The sequence below is a fragment of the Takifugu rubripes genome, chromosome 15, assembly GCF_901000725.2.
Source record: "Takifugu rubripes chromosome 15, fTakRub1.2, whole genome shotgun sequence".
In the NCBI taxonomy this organism is placed as follows: Eukaryota; Metazoa; Chordata; class Actinopteri; order Tetraodontiformes; family Tetraodontidae; genus Takifugu; species Takifugu rubripes.
Window position 1 is genome coordinate 9,714,093 of NC_042299.1, and position 21,965 is coordinate 9,736,057.

General features: G+C 45.6%; 1 protein-coding gene across 4 annotated transcripts; it reads left to right on the plus strand.

The window, feature by feature from the left end:
• Window positions 1–20: 20 nt before the first annotated feature.
• fnip1 (folliculin interacting protein 1) lies at window positions 21–21,747 on the plus strand. 4 transcript variants are annotated; one of them, XM_029848754.1, is made up of 17 exons: window positions 21–202; window positions 6,427–6,556; window positions 8,729–8,967; window positions 9,057–9,131; window positions 9,232–9,323; window positions 9,754–9,837; window positions 11,423–11,494; window positions 12,657–12,792; window positions 13,307–13,508; window positions 13,919–14,004; window positions 16,063–16,209; window positions 16,567–16,736; window positions 17,306–18,974; window positions 19,102–19,267; window positions 19,410–19,610; window positions 19,694–19,809; window positions 19,923–21,747. In XM_029848754.1, the coding sequence occupies exons 1-17, from the start codon at window positions 111–113 to the stop codon at window positions 19,999–20,001; spliced, it is 3,756 nt and encodes a 1,251-aa protein (XP_029704614.1). In that variant the 5' UTR covers window positions 21–110; the 3' UTR covers window positions 20,002–21,747. The 4 variants fall into 4 exon arrangements, with proteins under 4 accessions (XP_029704614.1, XP_029704615.1, XP_029704613.1 ...); XM_029848755.1 differs by lacking the exon at window positions 21–202 and adding an exon at window positions 1,235–2,008; XM_029848753.1 differs by lacking the exon at window positions 21–202 and adding an exon at window positions 2,977–4,456.
• The last annotated feature ends 218 nt before the right edge of the window (window positions 21,748–21,965 follow it).

A 21,965-nucleotide genomic window follows, 5' to 3' on the forward strand; every position in this document is an offset into this window, starting at 1 on the left:
TGACTAATTTCTGTCATATGACCGTGACACCCATGGAGACAGTTACAAGAAACAAGATTTGCTCCTGGATTTGAAAAGAAAAGTCTGTACCGACTTTGTTTTGGTACAAAATGCCCCCGACTCTCTTCCACAAACTTTTTAACAAGAGAAATGCTTTTTCCTCGCCACCACCGAGATGCGGGAAAGAGGACCCAGCTTTCAGGTAGCTATTTGTGTGTGTTTGGGTTCTGGTTTGTACGGATCTCTTTATATAGCGTTATTTGACTGTTTTCCGTGGCTTCCGGAAGCGTATTCAGCGGGATAATTTAAGCCCAGAACACTTTTTGTTAAACTTCAGTAGCCTGTAGTTTGCTCTAATTCAATGGTAAAGTAACTTGCACTCTACGGGGAGACGCGGGGTGAGTGGTTACGTGCCTGTCTGATGGAGTGCTAACATGCTAATGCTAGCGACCAGACGATAGCGCGGCTGCTGCACACGCTTCACACGCCTGATCCAGCCAGCACTTTCTGCTCGCCCACGCAAGCAACACGGCCTACATACTGCTATTAATAAAGGCACGCAAAGTTGGGGACGTGCGTTTCGCCGCGGTAAAATTATCCGCTGACGCCTACTGGGCACAAATGCTCACAAGTTTCATAATAATCGCCCGTCCGCCCCCCCTTTGTCTCCCCCATCTTTGTGTTTCTGTGGTAACGGTGGAGTGAGAAAGGAGCCGCGGCGCTGGTCACGTTCTCCAGCTTATCAGGGCGATAACTCGGGACAAAGTACAACTGGCATCTCCTTTAGTTCTTCGGAGCTGCTTTACCCATTCTTAGCTAAAGCAGACGTCGCGTAGGGACACGGTGTGCTTTGTTTTAAAACACATGTGATCTCAGCATTGAGTGGATCACTGATAGATCCATTTTTAATCTAGCGTTACGATTTAAAGCAATGTGCCATTGTATGAACTATAGTGTAATGCAGGACTGAAGTTCATTTCCTGGTTCCCATGTGCAGATGGCCCTGACACTTCTTGGTCAGCGTCATCCCTCAGAATTCTCTTTTTAGTTTAAAACCACTTTATTTTATCAGTCAAATCCTGTCACCCATGACGGGGATATTGACCAGTCGTCGGGAGCTCAGTCCCCTGTGGTGCCACTTCCAGATTGGCCCCCTCTGCCAACGCACGTTCCATCCCCACAAAGGTACCATGTGCCACTAATATCAATGAAGTGTGTGTCTTTAAGTGTTTGGCTGGCCTCGCTCGGGGCGGACAGGCAGACAGCAGGCTTTTCTGTTAACTCCATGGTCAGCTGTGCACTTCATACCTTTGGCATGAAGTCCCCATTCAACAGGCATGGATCGCTCAGCAACAAAAGCAGGAAGGAGGAGTGATGATGTGCTGGAGACAACTTAAGGAAAACTTCATAACCTGAATAGAGAGGCTCTTATCTATTCTATCAGAGTTCTTGGTGAAAGTGTTTTTATGTAATACAAGTGTTGCACTTTTTCAAATGGTCTTGCCCTCTGGAATACCACACCGGGCACCAAATTGGGTAACCCCGAGAGGACCCCTAAAAAGAATCTCCTCTTTCCCCTGTTGCAGCATTTGACACCATACTGAACATTTCACAGCAAGCCCCTGGCTCTTCAGCCAGAATCATTGTACGACCCCCCCACAGCCAGAATACTTGTCTCCGCTGCCTCCGACCACTGATGTTTACTCGGGGCGGGGGGAAACTTTATCAACCTGGGCTCTTCAAACGGAGACTGCCACACAAAAGGACAGACATGTCGCAAGCGTGAGAGGGGATGTGTGCGCTCTCTTTAGCATTTTGTAACACGGAAGACTCAAAAATGGTGTAATCGCTCCCAGCTTTAATGCTGGATGATGCAGCTCACAAGTCATTTATTTAGCCGGTTTACATCTTTCTTCTCAGACGCGGTTTATTGATGCTCATTAAGGTTTGAAATCGGTGTGAGTGGGCTTTCATCTCGTATGAAGCTGATAGCTCGTGTAACCTTGAGGTGAGTTTTTAAAATGGATCACTCGCTCAGCACTCGGCATGTTTCTGATTGGACTTTTTCTCCATCTGTAAAATAATGCTTGAAGATGGAGGTCAAAAATACACAAGGCCTCGTATGTATTTTTAGTGATGCGTTTTAGACCGAAGGGGGTTAGAGAAGTACCGTAGTAGCGTCTGACTAATGTTACCGATTGGCACGCCGACCTTCCTCAATTGTGCCCTTTCGTAACGTGTGTGTCATGTGAGGCTTTCGTCCATCTCGGGGCGGTTTGTGGGGCAAAACCTCGGTCGACTCTCCGGCATAAATCTGCACCAATGGAAAGTGTGTGCATGAACATCAGATATCGGTGCAAACGATGCATGGCTACATTTGCAAGCTGCTTTGGTCCATGTTTGTGTTGAAATGCTGCAGGCTCGCCAGCATTCTGCAAAGTGGCGGCTGTCATCAGGTTGCTATCCGGGCTATTTTAAGTGACCACACACTGGTGGTCCTGAGCGTCAGAGAAGATCTAGTTTTACTTAAAAGTTGCTTCTTATATAAACACCGCTTGGCTCCTGTCACTTTAAGGGCGCGAGACATACTCTCTTGGGTGTATTTCTACAACTGTTGGGTAGCTCTTAAACAAAAATGATTCCATCAGTATTTGACAAATGGCACACATTGAGAATTTGTTAAAAAACCAATGCTATATCAGCCTTTTTGTAGCCTACAGTTTTGTATCTACATCAGTCAGGGCAAATCTAAAGCGTGATATTGGTACGCTGACTTAAGTTCTACAATCAGAAAACAAGACATGGTTGTAAAGTTGGATCTCCAAAAAGGAAACAGTTCTGACTCCTGGGAGCTTGGTTAATTTGGCTTTGGCTCTGAATAAGAACTGGGGGGGGGGGGGGGCAACAGGAAGTCAGGTTGTTAAACACAGGATGTGCTCTCTGCTTGGTATAATAGCTTTTTTTCTAAACTGAGCAATCAGTGGTTATTCTTACGTTGTGTACTTGTTGCAGATGCTGCCTTGTGATACTGTATAAGCTTTTTGTCATGAAACCAGAACTGTAGCTTGCCACAAGCTTAAGGACACCTTTTGTGTGATCCTTTTGTTACAGTCACGTCGCCGTCTTTCCATTTCCTGTCATGTGAACTCACAGGTTGTGACACATGAATGAACCACTGTGTACACATAGTTTCTAGATAATACATCAATAAAGGATGCACACAGGGAGGTGTATGGAGGCATAGTGCATCAGTAGGACATTGTAATAGTAATAAGTGACGACACTTGCTTTTAAACATGGATCTGGGTCATTGTTTTCCACATTTATTTCCAAATGATATCAATGGCTCTCAGAGTTTGAACTTGTTGTCACTGTGAGTCAGGTAGCCTCTGGATGCGTTGTCGCATCTTCTTTCTCACCACGTGATTGCTGGAAGATATTAGTCTTTAGTGGGGCCATAAGTAGAGAAAACCAGCCCGTATGCAGGCAGTCAGGTTGCTTTCTGGCAATAGCGCCAACAATAGTTGCGGTAAAAGGGCTTGTTTCAATGCAGTAAGGTCGACGTCTTCAGTTCTAGCTTTTTAATACAATTAAAATGTTCTGTTGATTTCAAAGACAGGCGGTCTTCTTGCTGTGGCGCTAGGTGCAGCGGTGCGTTATTAGACACGACTAGAACATTCCAAGGGCAGTTCTCGGAGACACCTCTGCCACGCGCAGCAGGAGGAACGGCAAACTCGGGACGGTGGTGACATTTATGTAACCGTCCCAGACAAACATGAGCGCACATGTGAACGTTCAGGGCGCTTACAGAGAGGTTAGAGAGCCAGGAGCCATCCCGTTGAGAAACAATGCAAATATCAACTGGTTGTCTGCAGTGCCGGGTACCCATTTATTTGTTCTTTGAAAGCTATATTATTGTGTTAATAACCAGTATTTAGAGATGATTAACTGCATTATTATATTTTCCAAAAGTTTATTTCAGTCGGGGTTCAGGGAAAATCATCACTCTTTGAGCTGTTTTCGCTGACCTTTTACTTTCGCTTCGCTGTTACAAATTTTACCACCAACCACAATCTGGGAAGTTTTCACTTATAAGCTCATCTGCTTTCAACTCTCTTCATTCAAAGACTTCTTTGTCAAGGCGGAACGTAAAAATTCTGCATCGCCCCAAAGTGGCGCAATGGAGAAATAAAGACCTGACACAAGAACAAATCCCCGCTGTCGTTGTCATCGCCGCGCTTTTTAGGAGCCGGCAGTCGCTGCCCTCATGCTGTCCGGCGCACACATTGCTCCCGGGATCACCTGACAGTCTCATGTTGTTGTGTGAATTTAGTTCACCGCTATTCTTAGACCCCCGCTTCGGCCGGGAGACGAGAGGAGAGGGAAGAGGAGATAGAAGAGTAGAAAGGCAGGGAGAAGGTTGGGGAAGGACTGGCAGAGTCGCAATGATGCCCAGGTAGGAGTTGCTAATATTTAACCAGGTCTAAGTCTTCGTGTGAAGCTCCGTCTGGTGCACTGGCATCGCTAACGTGCTGCAAATGCAGCTTCTGGTAAACATTCTGGGGATCGCGGTGTTGCCAAAGATCGACGTAAGCTCCTGAGCTCGGGATCGCACAATACAACCTTTTCTTATTAGTTCTGGCTTGTAAATTGGGGTGGATCTCTAGTTTCTAGAGTTCTTATTCTTACTTTTTACTTCAAGGTTGGAGGTGAGTGAATATTGGGGGCAGAGAAGGAAAACTAAGCTTCAAAAGCCTGGCTTTGAGTTGGAAGTGCGATTAAAATCTAGCCTAAAATTTAAAGAGAGCTGAGGCTTATTTCTAAAGTTCTCAGGATTTTTTTAAAGCCCTTTTTGGCGCCTAGAACAGAGGCTAAGGCAGTGCAAGTATGTAACAGTCATGTGCTGCTTTTATGAATGACTCCTCTCTTGTCAATGCTGTGACTGTCACAAGCTCACCGAGGGCATGCTTCCCTCTCTGCTCTCGGTTTGCACCGCTGTCAGATGTCATTTCTTTCACATTTCTGTTTTCTGCGAACTTTTCCACAAGATTTGCAGTTGCTCATCCAACTTCAATACGACCACGCTCTTTTGAGGCTGTTTCAGCCAGACCCGGATGGTAATGAGCAAAAATGAAACTAGATGCAAAATAGCGCATCATGAAAAGTAGTTCTCCACCAGTCAGTTTGGGTTTGTCTTTTTAACCCCACACCAAATTTGCCTGGAACGGTTTCAGAAAACATGCTGTCATAAATACACGATTGAGGAACGGCTAAGTTCCCAGAAGGCATTGAAAGTGGGGTTATCTGCTGTGTTGATCTGGTTATTTCTGATCATTTGCTCAGCCTAAACTCACAGATTAGCATTTGTAATCTAATGTAATGGCAACGTTTGATCTCAGGAACTGTTGGCATTGACACGGAGCTTTGTGTGCCAAATGTCAGTGGAAGGTAATTTATGCCTTTTAGTACATACCTTTCACCATGTCAATGCTAAGAAATGGCTGCGTGTGCTATCTTTGCAAGTGAAATGGATTTAAGTGTTCTTTTTCCACCAGCCCATCTATGCTAATCATGTATTTAGGGATGCTCTCCGCTTCTTAATAAAAGGCTAAAATTAGGGCAGATTTGTGTCCATCTGCCTCACCCGTCCGTCCATCCGTTGAGGCTGAAATCCTGGACCGTATCCGCGGGTCCAATTCCCTGTCATCACCTCCAGCCCATAAATCAAGCAGCAGAACCTGTTTCATAGAAGAGGTGACTGCCAGAGGACCACATACAGCATCGTGACATCCTGTACTGTACAGCATTGCTGGAGATGACCTGCATAAATATTGAGCTGGGCGATATCCCAAGTTACCTAGCAACAACTTTGGAGGAGAGATTTCCAGCAAAACTGCTTATCTGTTACTTAACTGGGCAACAATTTACTGGTTTTGCAATAACCCTACATTTATATTAACTCTTCAGGCTGTAAGGGTGCGCTTGACTGTGACCTTTTTAAAGGTGGTGGAGAGTTCATCTGATGACTGGATAGTTACCCATTCACCCCCAGTATTGATAGTTACCCATTCACCCCCAGTATTGATAGTTACCCATTCACCCCCAGTATTGATAGTTACCCATTCACCCCCAGTATTGGGGGAACTGTGGCTCAGGTGGTCACCTGAAGTGCACCTGAACTTTATGTGTCAAAGGATCCTTGAGCAAGTCTATGAACCCCAAAATAGCTCCCGATGCTGCGTCTCCGGTGCATGTGCACGTCCTCCTACTGTGGCCCCGTGCGAGGTCATATCTGCCACGTATAGGAATGTGAATGGGTGAATGCAGGCCTGTGGCGGGAGGCTCTCTGAGGGAGCCAGTTTACAATTTGGGTCCGTCTTTTATTAAATTGTAACACGTTTTTATTTTTTTTTTGTCTTCACCTAGCTGGCCAGTCCCCCAGCTGGAGCCCAGTCAGATCAGACTGATAGTCTACCAGGACTGCGAGAGGCGCGGCAGAAATGTCCTCTTCGACTCCAACACAATGAAGAGGGGCCCGGAGGAAACACCCATCCCAGTGAGTCTCGCCAATTTTAAATCCAGTGTTATTTATAAAGTGCTGATTAAAGTGGAGATCACCTGCAGGGGATTTACAGAAACCCAGAGTCTGTCCCCTCAGGTAGGGAGAAACTCCCTGTTAACGGGGAGAACTCAGAAGCCCGAACAGCTCATACAAAGGAGGACGGGAGAGAATACAGACTAATGTGACACATTTTCCAGAAGTTGGAACCACAATTGTTAAAAATGTGGCAGAACCTGTTCTATTGCAGTTTCCAGTTTCTCACCTTTCTGTTGGTTGGAAGTTGTCATAGAAATTGTGTGACATTCAGTGACACTTTAAAGCTGAAGAAGACACTTGAAAGCTGCACTTGAAAGCTGCACTTTAGGGCGCCCAGTCTGCAGGACGTCATCTGCGTCCGACAGAAGGAAAAATTCCACTATCATTTGGTCTTCTGATGACTTAATTCCTAGTACTGAGAGGAAGAAGTGAAAGAACTTAACCGAAACCCCTGTCGTCTGTATCAGAGAACATCAGGTGACCAAAGCGACACGCCGGTTTCAGGATTGTGATGTTAACATTCTGGTTTCCCATTCAACTGGGAGTGTGTGTTTGTGCTAATAATCTCATTTGTAGGTGAGAAAAACCCGATGCTTGCACAGCCTCGATACTTTAATAAAAGCGGTGCGTGCCGTTGTCTGACCCTGACTGGTTTGTTCTGGGGCACTTATCTCAAATAATAATAGAATCAGCTGACAGGTCGCGTCGAAGCAGCATTCTTTGCTCCTCACATGACTGTTGTGTCACTCTCTCTCCGTCATTCTCTCTGTCTTCACCTCCCGCCGCTTTGCTTTTGTTCCCGTTTGTCATCTGCAACTTTCTCACCCTTCGAGTTCCATCTTTCTACTCATGACTCCTGCCATACGTGGAGATAAATGCATTTAAAGGGGCTTTCTGGAGTTGCAAAATCTGCAAATGAGTCTATTTTGAGTCAGCACTCAGACGACTGGTCAAATGAGTCCTTTTTTTTTTTGCTTGTTTATCACTACATGATGGTTATCACATGATTTTTTTATTTTTTTCCCCACCAACTTCGGATCAACACGAGAAAGAAGCAAAGCACAGAGCCCAGAATGTGGAACGTAGCGATAGCCTGTGACTCGACAGGATACTTTCAAGTCAAAAATTAGAGGTTCAGTTTAGGGGGGGGGGAGGGGAAGGCAACATCGCAGCGCAGGAGCGGAGCGGCGAGATAAAGCCGAACTGGCTCGGGGAGGGAAGGGAAGGGTTACTGCGCTGCTGGATCACGAGATCCTGCAAGAGTCATATGACTGGCAGTCACATGCTGCTGTCCTTTGTGTACACACCTCACATTGCAGTGCAGCAACAGCACGTACACACAGTCAAACAAATGCTCACTCAGTCGGTGTGGCTTCGTTTTGGTGTGTGTGCATTACAAACACTCGTAAATATAAAGTATAGTGAACAGCCTGCATTGGTTATGTAAAATGCCCCTGTCTGCATTTTAATGTCTCTTCGTTCATTCTCTTGCATGGACAGGAATTAGAAAGTGAATAGTTACCACACACACACACACACACACACACACCTTGTACTTCTGTCTTTGTGAGGACTTTCATAGGCATAATACATTACCCAGCTCCTAACCATCCCAACTAACCACCCTAACCCTTATTCTAACCCAGTTTAATCCCGAAATACAAAAATGTCCTCACTTTGCTGGTAGAATGCAGATTTTGGTAATCAGTGTGTAGCAAGTACAAACACGCATGCAGGCGCGCACGCACACCGTCCTGAAAGCATTCCTCTCGGCAAAGTTGAGACAGCACAGGATACGGGCTCACATGGCTTCGCTGGCTTGTTTACATGGGTGGATCTGCATTAGGTGTCACATTTACTTCAACAGTTAAAGTTCAATTCTAGATTCCCACTAAGAGTCTGACTGGATACGAGCCAGAGAACACTTCTTCAATATTAAATTCTAAATGCATTAAAGGGGCAAAGACTTTGGTGGTGCTTATGGGAGCATTTGTAATGTTGCATGTATGCACATATCCTGCATGGACATTAATGCCATGTCTGATTCTACTTTGGGACAATTAAGTTGACCCACTTGAGGCTGTCTGCACATTTTTAAAAGGTTGCTGCCTTCTTGTTGTCATCCTACAGAACACCGAAGGCCAGGTGAAAATGTTTGGGAAATGCTGCCAGCTCCGCTCCACCGGGGGCAGCAGCAGTTCCCTGGACAGCTCGTCCTCAGGCACCTCTGAAATCAAGGAAACCAAGGAGCAGGGTCTGCGCTTCCCGGGCTCCAGGTGCTCGTCGGACGTGGTGATGCTGGGAGAAATGATGTTCGGGTCGGTGGCCATGAGCTACAAAGGCTCGACGCTCAAAATCCACCAAATCAGGTCGGAAGAAACGGTGATTGGAGACGGTTAAAAAACAGACGTGCCCAAACGCACTACTGAACTTTGTCCCTCTGCTGTCATCAAAACAGATCGCCGCCTCAGCTGATGCTGAGCAAGGTCTTCACAGCCAGGACAGGAGGAAGTGCGTATGGCAGTCTCAACACGTAAGCACTCTCCCTCCCCCCCCTCCATGTTCAATAAAATGTTCCAGTCGTCTATCTCTGTCTATTTATGATTTTCTTCTGTCGTTTCTTTGTGCTGCAGGCTGCAAGACAGCCTGGAGTTCATTGGGCAGGACAGCAACACACTCTGGCCCGACCAAAACACTGGGGTCAACAGTCTTTTAAAGAACATAGGTAACACCGAAGTTCCCTCCTGTTTGCATCAAGTTTGACAAGGAATTAGATGCTGTAGTGGGTACAGATGTACTGTGTCTGTGTTGTTTTGTCTGTGGTTCATTTTTTTCCTGTTAACCCTTCTGGCTCCAAATATTTCACAATAATTCAATGGTATGTTGTGCATTTTGTGTCCTTTCCTCTCAGGAAAGAGAGGAAAAGATATTAAATTCTGTTTTCTGTGAGTGATCAATCACCTTGCTCATCATTATTTCTTCCTCAACTAAAAAAAATAAAAAAAATCTTGTTGATTTAGAATGAGTGGGTGCCAGGAAGCTGGCAGTTTTACCCCTTTCGTCCTCATTAACCCAGTAATTGTTATTTTTCTCTTCCCTCTTCCTCCCTTTCTTCTTTTCCATGTTTTTTTTTTTGTTGTGTTTGTGCCGCACAGGATTTTCTCAGCTCTGCAGCCCTCGACGGGCCTTCTCTGAACAAGGCCCTCTGCGCCTCATCAAGAGCGCATCTTTCTTTTCAGGTTGGCGCTTCAAACTGGCCACGACTGAGACGTGCCAGTTGCATGTGTGTGGGCGGGCAGTAGATGCCATAGAGTGGGTTTGTGTAGGCTTTGGCTGACAACAGCTGCATGCTTGTGGTGACAGAGGGACCGGGGAGCGTAACAGTAGGCATGTCATATCGAAGCATGACTGCAGATGCCTTGGGTCCGATGGATGCGGCAGAAAGAAGGAAAGGAATACATTTTAGGAATATTTTCACTTCTTGTTCGTTAAAAATAAAAGGTGGGAAGTTTCTACTTCATTTGCACTATCAAAACACTTTGAAAATGTTCTTTTACATACATACATGAGGCAAAGACTTGAATATATCTACCAATACTGTCAGACCAAGGCCTGCAGGCATGTCACATGCACAGAAATCACGTGCATGGTCTTAGTGGGCACAGTTCTTTTAATTTCTTTTGAATTCTTCTTCCTCTCAAATCTCATTAATCAATAGGAACAACTCAGCGTTGTATTTTGTGGGCTTCTTTATTGACTTTGTTTCCCCTCGTTAAATAAACCAACCACCGACTGTAAATTGCTTGAGCTTGCATGTGCACAACCGGTATCGCCGTCCCACCGGTATCGTCATTCCCAGTGGTTCCACACATTCACACAGTCTGCTGTGAACCGCTGTGCCGCTCTCCCCCCAGCAGAGGGGTCGACGGCTCATTCAGAGGCGCAGCGGCATCGGAGCTGTTGAATGGGGGAAAAAACTAATTTTATTCACTTTCTCTCTTAAGAAAGCTGGGCGCACTACACGCTTTGTTTCTAATGCTTCTGTTCGAACCTCTGCTCCAGTAAAGCGAGGTAGTGTTTTAGACATCAAGGTCTGTCCCACAGTCCTGTTTACGGCACCTTTAGCTTGGTGTGGCATGTTGCTGTGTCAGTTATGCAACACTAGTATGGTCACAAAAGGCATTCCACTTATCCAGAGGCTCGACTTAACTTGCTGTTATGAATAATGTAACCTTCCCTTTTCTGTGTGGTTGTTATTATTGTTGGTTAGTTAGTTTTGTTATGTTACCGAGCAGCTATAGACTTCTTTCATTTTTATGTTTTTCTTCACATACGGCTACTTTCTTTCCTTTTTTGTTTAGTATTTTTGGTTATGTGTTTAAGAAAAAAACAAAAAGTTATTAGGGAGCCAGACGTCCATTTTGCTTTACAAATTGCAGGAAGGCCAACGTGAGTCTGTTCTAAGATTTCTAGGATGGTCTTCTTTGTAACCATGCAGTGGTCATTGGTTAGATAAAAATATTCAGCTGTAGTGCTTAAAATAATTCCATTTCCTTGAGGGGAAAAAGGGTTACATTTGATGACTGTAGCCGTGCCAAATATGGCTGCCGATTGAACCAGAAGCAATATGTTACTTTCTGATATTTGTGGTATTAAATAGCTCCACAGGGCCTATTCTGTTCCTTTATCTTTACAATTTAAATGCCTCTCATTGCCTTAAGACACCATGTGTGTTAGCTTTTAACCTCAGTGTCATCCTGTCATCCAATGCTCTGACCCTGAACTCAACCCTTTTATTTTATCTCTCCTCTCTCTCTTCCTTAGGCCACAGTCACCCTATGGACATGCCGGGTCGAGGGCTTTACGATGAAAGGGACAGTGGCATCGCTAGGTCAGGTAAGTTAATGAGACTAAGGAGCAAAGCCCAGATTGACCTACACCTGATCCAGCTTTCCATCTCCCTTCTCATGCACCCGGACTTTGATTTGTGTTCAGTTAAGGACAAAGACGCATTGAAAAGTCACATTTTTATGCGATACATAAAAGGTTTTTTTGCGGGCAAGCATATATCAGCTTCTCAGAAACGTTTCTTCGGTGACGCGGTGAAAAAGCGGCAGATGTTCTGTTTAAAAGTTAAGGTTGAAGGTCAAGCATGTAAACTGTTACACAAATCCTGGTTACTTTAAGTGCTGCCACTTCAGCTGCTGTCATTGGAATGCAATCCCTGCAGAGGGTTTTCCATGAAGAAACCCCACAGGTGTCTCCTCTCAAGCTTGGGTGGGGAGTGAGAGGTGTTGGGTGATGGAAGCAACCTTGTTCTCTCAAACCTGGAAAGAATTCTGACCTGAAACCAGGAAGATGGAAGATGACGCAGGCATGGAATGTTTGCAGGGCCACCCGTGCCAAGAGAGCACTGCAGTGAAAACTGACCCCTGTCTTGCCCTGCTTGCTTTGCCCCCGCACCCCTGCCCCCCCTCTACAAACACCACCATGCTGCAGTGGCATGGCTGGTATGAAGGGAATTGTGGTTTCTGCTTAAACCCAGGTCACATGCAGACGATTAAATATAGCAGCTTTCAAAACCTGCCACAAGTAAACGAGCTTTTAATTCAAGTGTCATCCTCTCATATGAAGCCCCTCCGCCTGCCCAGTGCAAAGAGGCCTTTATCTAACTTTAAAACTAGACATACTCCCCCTCAACAATGCGGTTCTGCAGCACAGATTTAGAAACTGTGATTGACCCAGCTTGTGTTGTTAATCACCCACTATCCATCTAAATGGCTCATGTAACCATTGATCGGTGCGCTGCTGCCTGGGTTGTAAGTGGCCCTGTGATCGAGGTATCTATTTTCTGTGTATGTTAGCAGGAAGTTATTGTTATTCTGAACTGGTGTAAAGCCAAGTGTTCAACAGCTGCAGCATGTGACTATTTCTCTAAAAAAAAAATAAAAAAAAATTTGCACGAGAAGGAACAAGGGAACCGTTGGCCTGTTTTAAAATATTTTCCTTTAAAAACAAGTGACCCTTCTGCTGTTTATCTTTGCCTCCGTCTCTGAAGCTTCCCTGAGCAGCCTGTTGATCACTCCCTTCCCATCTCCGGGTTCCTCGCTGACCAGCAGCTGTGCGTCCAGCTACCAGCGCCGTTGGCTCCGCAGTCAGACCACAAGCTTGGAAAACGGCGTCTTCCCTCGCTGGTGAGACCCGGACGCATCTGCACCGCCACTGTGAAACCAAGCAAATATCTGACATTAGTACATGAGTAAAAAACTTTTCTGAAACTTTCTGTTAGGCATGTATTTCCAAGGTCACATTCAGCAGATCCTGCTTATTTATATTTCCCTTTCCAGCCCAGGTGTCTCTTAGGCTTTTGTAAAGTTTATCCTAAAAGGGCTTCTGCAGAATCCAGCTAGCAGCTGGGAAAATAACACATGCTGCTGCTATGCGCTAATGACCACACGTGGAGCACCGTGACTAGACACAATGCTGTGTGAGGCTGTCTGTTACTTTAAAAGCAGCTGTCAGCCTGTTAGTGCCTTTTAACTCTCACACTCCAGTTAAGCACCTTTTTTTTTTTGACTGTCTGAGACAATAGATTTTGAATCTGATTTTTATTTGTTTTTGTTACATATGTGAAATGATAACAATTTGAAAGATTCGGGGGTTTGTTTCATCTAAAGCCGATTCCCCCGTGTGCTTCGTCCTGAGCAGGTCGGTAGAAGAGAGCTTCAACATGTCTGATGAAAGCGGGGGACCGAGCCTCGGCGCCACGCGGAAGAAGAAGATCGCCATCGGGGTCATCTTCATGCTGTCTCCCAACTCGGAGGAGAACAGTCGCTTTCAGGATTTCTTTTTCTCCCATTTCCCCCTCTTTGAAAGCCACATGAACAAGCTGAAGAGTGCCATTGAACAGGTAGAACACTGACTTGGCTCTAGTTAGTGAGAACATTTGTACTTGCTACTTTCCTAAATATAATCCATGCATTTAAATTGATAACTGCCTTAATTAGTAGTATTTGGATTCAAACCTCTCATTGAAACCTGTTAAGTGCTAAGATTCAGATAGCCCAAATGCAAACTTTATCCCCCTTGTTGCTGTAATGAGCACAGCTGCTATTGGACTACTCAATGGTGGCACCTTTTTATATCTGCTCTCCTGTTGACTTGTGTGTTTTGGACACTGTCAAAGTAGTGGACGGCTTCCAGATTATGCTCCATTCGTTCCTCTGCCTCGCAAATTCCTCGCTCGTCTTTCCCGCAACTTTGTTTACCAGCTGAAGAGTCGAATATCTCTGAGTGCATTTGTGTCGTGTCATTTTCAAGGCCATGAAGATGAGTCGGCGGTCAGCTGATGCCAGTCAGAGGGCCCTGGCATACAACAGAATGGTGGACGGCCTCAACGAGTTCAGGTTGGGTGACAACTCAGACCCTGACACACACACACTCTCGTTGCCTTAATTTCTAATATACAGTGTTGGAGGTTCCGCGGTTGAGAACAGCCACGACGACGTGTAAATTTTTAAGAAGGTAGGTCAGGCTTCGTGCTTATCCTGTTACCTCTGGAACAAACTGATGGCTTTAACGATGTGAGAAGTGTTTTGTGGATGCTTCTCACCTAAAGTTTGTAAAACTAGACGTTTTATAGCCATCAATTAGTCTTCCATTCCAAAAAGTAAATCAAGGAGCTAAGGTGTCTTGGATAGTGTGGCTTACGTGCAGTTCATCTTGTGTAACACCGAAAAACATTATTTAGCTTGCAGTTTTTCTGTCGTGACCAGGGCCATTATGTCCTTATTTTATATATTGTGCATTTCTTTTACACCTTTTTAGTCTCCTTCTTTTACACAATAACTTGCATCACTTGGGTGTGATGTAGAAACATTTTGCTTTATATAAAGCAGAAACAGACTGTTGAAACCATAGATTTCATCTTGCCAGCAGTGGCTGCTGGGCGGTCGGGTTAAATTGTATTTAGGGAAGCTTTTGTGATCACATGTGCTCTCACCACTGACCTGTAATGACCTAATATGAAGCAAAAAGTCATGCATTTCTATTTAATACGGCTCCAAAAATGCACACACAGTGCATTGGCTGTGTGCTCCTATCTTCTCAGTACACACACACACACACACACACACACACACACACACACACGAGCAGGCATTTCCCTGTCAGAGGTCCCCGTCTTTGCTGCAGTCATATGCCTGCTGGCAGCCAGCCTCAGCAACCCAAGCCCGCTGAGTGGCAACCCTATCTACTTCAGACACTAGCCATGAGCACCAGAATAGTAAATAATATGTGAGGCTGCGGGAGGAACGCTATTGCTCAGGGCAAACAAAATATCTGTAAAATCTCACCTTCAAACAGCAGCTATATTTAAGTGTGCCATTCAGGTTTTGACTTCATGGAACATTACAGAAAGTTAGTGGAAGAAAGGCCTTTAGTGGATGCTCTATTGACGTATTTTAGGGGGTGGGGGGGCGGGCAAATGCAAGCACTCACGCATGTGGACAAAGATAAGATGGGCACTTAGCAGAGGCATGTGTACATAACAGTGACACCAGCCTATGTTGAGGTCGGGTGAGGTTTTGCAGAGTACAGGAAGGAATTCTGACAGAGGCCCAAAAAGGTCACATCTTACCATAAACTTTTTTTTTTTCATTTTAGAAGTACCAGTTTAACTTGACCAGTATCATGATTTGACACCCAAAAGTGGTAATAATACTGAACAAAAGCTCATGTGCAATTAATAGTTTATTGCGTCTCAAAATGAGTGGCAACATACCTGAGATGATGGATTAAATTTATATAAAGTACATTATTACTTCAAATGATTGAGGTTGATTTGTAATGGGAGCTCAATCCCAGCATATACGTAGTTGGAGGTCTGGGCATTAGTTTTAAGACGTCAATACCCCCTGTAGCTCTTAAACGGAATGACTCTTAATTTAAAGAAATTAAAGTCGGAATAAACGCTTTAAAATTCTGAAGATGCCAGAAGGTTCAATCTTATCATTCTCCATCCACAATCATCTCATTTGACTGTTTCTATCCAGACCCCTTGCCGTTGAAGTCACTGTATCAGCGTTGACTCAAAACTGCGGGATTCTCTACATTCCTCGGAGATCTCCCCTCTGCCCCTGTGTCAAAGCTCGGCTCACAGCCGAGACGTGCTCGCCAGTATGCCCCGCGTTCCACGGAAAATCCAGTCTCTGTCAATAGACAAACACTCCCACTGATGCATACAGATTCGAGTATTCACCCGAGAACGTAAAAACACAGCACAGATCAAGACGCGCGAGTTTGTCAGGCGAACGCCACAAGAGCCTGAGCTCTGTCAGTGACACTCTGCGGACTGAGAGCGCCTTTGTTTTACCCAAGAGACAAAAACACATCTGTCCTCTGTTCTCTCCCTCTTCCCCTCATTTGCTCCGTTTCATGGCTCTCTCGCTGTGCATCTCCTCCAGGATGACCATCTGTAACCTCTACACCATGCCTCGTGTGGCCGAGCCCGTCTGGTTAACCATGATGTCTGGAGCCCTTGAGAAGAACCAGCTCTGTGGTCACTTCATGAGGGAACTCTCTCTGCTGATGGAGCAGGCCTCCAAGAACCAGTTAAGTGAAGGGTGCCACGTCAAACAACCCATTCTTGAATGCGACGTGTATTAGACATTCCAGCTTCATTTTGGACATCTCCTTGGCAACCATGTCTTATTGTTGCCATGGGTGTAAGTCATTCTTCCCACCAGTGAAAAATTCCACCGAAATGTGACGTTAGGCACTGATATATCTGAATGCTTCATTCACATCTGTGTGAGAGCACAGGCTGAACTTTACCAACATGAGTCATGAGACAGGAAGGGAAGTAGACACTTGTGGTCTCAACTGAGAAGTGAATCATGCCAATAAAGAGCTCATATGTGTCGGTGGCCATCATGAGCGCTAAAATGGTCATTCTGTTTGCATTCCAGATTCCTTCCTGCACTACTTACAGCCGTTCTGACCAATCACCTGGCTTGGGTGCCCACTGTCATGCCCAACGGGCAGCCTCCCATCAAGATCTTCCTGGAGAAACACTCCTCACAGAGCGTGGACATGCTGGCAAAAACACACCCCTACAACCCTCTGTGGGCACAGTTAGGTGAGGGTCTTACACTTTGCATGTGGACAGACTGAGATTTATTTATATTCATACTTTAAAGTGTAGTTTGACAACGTGTTATTTGTCTGCATTGTGCATGAACATTTCTGAAGTTAAAAGCCTTCAGTCTCTATCAGTCTGTGGTGGCACGTGGAAACATATCAGGTCCTTGAGTGATTTAAGAAGAGCCTACGTGAGAAATGTTGTGAGAACAAATATACATCTTGAGTCAACATGAAGATTCTCACATGTAGTGGCAAAATAAACCTTATGGGGACCTCTAGTGTCCATGGGTGGGATTGCATACTCGGATCTCAAAATCCTAAAAATGCTGGGAAAAACCAACAGCTACTGCTTTTACCCCTGATTTCAGATAACTATATACATATATATTGTGTGTATATATTTAATCCACTGTTTCATATATAACCATCAGATTGCTTTACTTATGTGATACATTATCCTCTAACACCGAACCTTCCAGTGTTTCCAAAGCTTTTCCATTCCGTCTTTATTTCCTGCCTTCAGTCTTAAACAAATGTAAAATATGCACATCTTATTTTTATCAGGCGACCTGTATGGATCTATTGGGTCTCCGGTCCGGCTCTCGAGGACAGTGGTGGTCGGCCGCAGGCAGGAACTGGTTCAAAGGCTCCTTTATGTCCTGACTTACTTCATTCGTTGTTCTGAGCTTCTGGAGACTCACATGCTGGACAGTGCTGAGGATGAAGCTATCGTGATGCCAGGCTCTCTCATCACCACCTCGTTAAGGAAAGGAGAGGTGGAGGAGTCGGATTATGTCCTGGTCACCGTCCATAAGCCCAGTGGAGACTATTTATCCCAAGGTGCCACCACCCAGGAGCACCAGATTGGGCCGGAGGACAGTAGCTACCGTTCGGACAACAGCCTCCTGAGTAGCACGTACACGGACACAGAGGTGGAGCACAGCACCGGAGACGCACCGAGCGAGGATGAAGAGGACGATGACGAGGAGGACAGTAGTGAGAGCCAAGGGTCTCGGAGCAGCCTGCTTCAGACGACGCATAGCCAGGAAAACAGTGCTGTTATTAGGACGGCAGAGGAGGGGGAACCTGGAGAACTGTACAGGGAATCCAACAGCCCACTATCCACAAAGGCCCGGCTGGAAACCGTGCTGTGTGTTGGCTCGGCCTCATCCAGGGAACAGGTCTGTGTGCTGGATACGGAGACCAAAGGGGACTTACTGAATCTCACTGCCCCGTCTGCATCTACCACCCTTTCAGCAACTCCAACTCCCGCTGCGGCAGAGAGCCACGGTGCCGAGGCCGAGACGGAAACGGGCACGGGGAACCAGTTCAGTAGAGCGCTGGCTTCACGGACTTTGGGGATCTCTCTGGAGAAGAAGCCCCCAGATAAGGGCCTGGCCGCTGCAGTGCCAGTGCCCGTGATGGTGGGGAGCTCGACCACGGGGCCCATGGATTTGACAGAAGAGGAGCCAGCAACAAAAGTCACCTTCCTCATCGGAGCCTCCATGTCTCCGGAGTCGGACACAGAGAGCCGCGGGAGGAAGGTGGAGGAGGATTTCAGAAAGCACAAGAAACAACTCAAAGACAAACATCTGTTGCTGCATCAGGACAGAGGACCGGACATAAAAAGCTGTAACACCAGTGCACCAGAGGACCAAAGCAAACAGACCAAGGGGGCTCCGTCCCTGCTGAGGGTGTCTAGTAAGATGCCGGCATGGAACCCGAACTGTGTGGAGCATTTTGACGAGTATTTCAGTGCGGAGAACCCCGTGGAGACCAGGACTATAGATGATGTGGTGAAGCAACCAGAGAACAGCACCACAGATGGCCAGAAAGACTTGCACGAGCCCTCGGGCATCACCCCGCGCGGTGGTCCTGGGGATCACAGCCTACAGGGAGGCGACGGGAGTCAGGGCTTGGGTTTCTGCTTAGGTCCCGATAGTGTGGATGTCGAGGCCAGGCCGGAGGACAGGTGCAGATGTGGTTCCTCAGATCGGCCTGACGGCTGCCGCTGCCAGAAGTGTTCTGTGGAGCACCACGGGGGTCTTTTGCTCTCACTCCCTGTTCCTCAGGATGGAAGCAGCGGCAACAGCAAAGGGGACCAAAAGCAGAAAGCGTTGCCCATCAATGACTGGGAGATACCCCGTAACGAGAGCTCGGACAGCGCGCTGGGGGACAGCGAGAGCGAGGAGACGGAAGACTGGCAGGAGGAAGTGCTGGTTCCCTTCCCAGGGTAAGTCCAGGACACACGCCTTCACTCATAAACATTCCTAAAAGAATTATTCACGGGTTTTAAAAGAACTGGACCAGTGGCAGCAACAGCATGGACGAATATCTCAGACCCCGCCTCTCATTTGTAGAGCAAAGTTGGTGGAGAACTACTCGAAGCCAAGCGTTGCCAACTTCGGTCGATCTCTGTTAGGAGGCTACTGCCCCACCTACGTGCCAGACTTTGTACTACACGGGATGCAAAGCGACGACAAGCTCCGACAGAACCTCACGGCTGAATTAGCCCACGCAGTCCAGGTAAGAAGTTTCTGCATGCAGAATTTTGCAAGCGATGGGATCTGGCTTTCATTTGCATACATATAAAAGCTCCCACAGACGCCACGATTTCAGGCGAAGAGTGTTTGTCACCTGCGTAAACATGCAACTCTGTCCGCTGCAGCATCCCGTTTTGGATGAACCCATAGCCGAGGCCGTCTGCATTATAGCAGACACGGAAAAGTGGACGGTGCAGGTAGCCAGCAGTCAGAGACGAGCCACTGAGGCCAACAAACTGGGGAAGGAAGTCCTGGTGTCCAGCCTGGTGTCTAGTTTATTACAGTCCACTCACCAGCTCTACAAACTCAACCTCTCGCCTAATTTCGTATGTTTCGCCTCATCGTCTCTGCGACCTTTGTCTTTTTTTAAACACCTCAGTGTGCTTAACCAACCGTGTCTCTACTTTAGTGCATAATGCACCTTGAGGACCGTCTACAGGAAATCTACTTTAAGAGTAAGATGCTTGCTGAGTACTTGAAAGGCCAGACGAGAGTCCATGTGAAAGAATTAGGCATGGTGTTGGGGTAAGCAAATATTGCTCAGTCCAGTACATCACGAATGGCTTCAAAATGTGTTTTATTTGTTTACTGCAAGGGGGTATTACTAAATTGACTGATTACTTCTTGTTGCCTTTCAGAATCGAGTCCAGTGACCTTCCCCTATTGGCTGCAGTTGCCAGCACCCACTCCCCCTATGTGGCCCAGATTTTACTATGAGACTGTAACCATAATGAGCTCCTGAGCAGCCCGACCACGCTGAACCCAACACGGCCATCCATGCAAGGCAGCTGACCCCAGCACCACCGGAGAGAGCTCCTCTGTCCATTTCAGCCGCTTCGGTGTCGCAGTGCTCAGGTTTCGCCACAAGAGGGCGGCAGAGACCACAGTCCTGGATTCCCTGACCTGATATTTGAATGTGTCAATTAAACAAGACTATTTAATTTTTGGACACCAAAGACTAAAATTCCTTTTCTCCCAATGAGAAAGAAACTATAGGATGCATAATAACAAATAGGATTTAATTTCCTTTTCTGTTTTCTTTCCTCACCACATGAAGCAAGTGATTATTTTAAGGAAACGTGTATTTTTAAACAATATTTCATTGACAATACTGTCGACATTTTAGTAACTTCAATGCATTTGTTTACGTGTTAAAATCTCCAGTGAATTTTCCTTTAAATGACAAGGTATTCCTGCCTTATAAAACTGGTTGGGGATGACCTCAGAGGAATCGGCGCTCTCTGCGACTCGAAGGCTTATTTTAAAATGGTTCGACACTCTTATCATAGGTACAACTCTACCTCAGTTCTTTGTATGGGCAATAGATGTCACAAACATTTATAGTTGTACCATAGGAAACCCTGAGGTGTTTTAAGTTATTTTCACCAGAGGAATGTTCGTGTCGACTGTGCAGATGCTGTTTTATTTTTAAGTTAAGGAAAAGCTGTTAAACCTTTGAGGAGGCTCCTTACAAAGATATTTAAGAGAAGGGGTTTTGCTGAATGTAAAGTCTGAAGGGTCCCTTACTGTCGAAAGGCTCGAACAGAGATATTTTAAAACCAAATTGCTGAAATATTTTCACACTTTTATAGCTACCCCACCTTTTTACAGTACAATGTTTACGGCTTCAGTGTTGGCTGTGGAGAGGCCTTGTGGCGTATCATTTGACACTATATTTTTTTCAAATGTTTCTGTCAATGTTGTACTCACGAATCCACACAAAATCCTCCCCACCCCCTTCATTTGCTTGTCCTCCTGTGACGGTAACGGATGGATGATTTTGTGATAACCAGGGTGCAATTTGCTAAATAGGAGCCTGTGTTGATTATAGTGTTCCTGTTTATGGACTCCCCCCCCCCCCCCAACCCCCCCTCCCAACCCACAAGAAATAGTTTCATTGTTTTTGTTGGAATTGGAAAAATGGGATCTTATTAGTTCTCCATATGCTTTTCCAACCAAAACAACATACAGATAAACTAACTTGTCAATAACATACGCGATTAGAAACTTCACCAACTCCACTATACTTTTTCTTTTTTTTCTTTTAAACTTTCACACACTGAAACAGCACTCATCATTTTTGCTTCTCTGGGAAGAGCAACAATTAGAATATGCTACACTGAAAACTCAGATCGCACCCTGTAAGTCTTAATAGAGCTCCTGAACGCATTACTGGCTTCTGGGGAGCTGGTGTTGCAGGTAGAATTTATATACATGCCTAATACTTGCTCCGATGTATCAGCCTGCGTTTTGTACAAGGTAGGAATTTATATCTGATGTTCCCTCTTTGTATATAAATGTTATTTAGTTGCTCACGTATGTTTAATGGTTTATTTACATTGTACAGAGATTATTTCCATGTGTTTGTACAGAACGTCTTTCAAGATTTCGTCTCCTGACCTTATTTTTTCCCAATTTTATGGGAATGCTGTGCAATAAAGATGCCGATGTTAATACCTTAAATGCGCCCGGTGTGTTTCTGTCAGAAAATGGGAGTTATTACACAACATATATCAACAGTTTAAAAAAGAAAAATGAATCTTTCACAAGCGTACTTTTTGTAAAAAAAAGTGTTGTGAAAGTTGTCTTCTAAAAGAGCATTTTTCTTTAAACCGATTGGGCGGCTAGTTTCCAACATCTGGATGACACATTTGACCCACCTTTACTTTAATTCACCGGCG

Excerpts from the sequence above, each read along its gene's own strand:
- fnip1 (XM_029848753.1), top strand. The coding sequence starts at position 4,314 with ATGTTGTTGTGTGAATTTAGTTCACCGCTATTCTTAGACCCCCGCTTC. Across the intron at positions 11,495-12,656 it reads CAGTGGCATCGCTAGGTCAG|CTTCCCTGAGCAGCCTGTTG; the intron begins GTAAGTTAATGA and ends CCGTCTCTGAAG. Across the intron at positions 19,810-19,922 it reads GAATTAGGCATGGTGTTGGG|AATCGAGTCCAGTGACCTTC; the intron begins GTAAGCAAATAT and ends GTTGCCTTTCAG.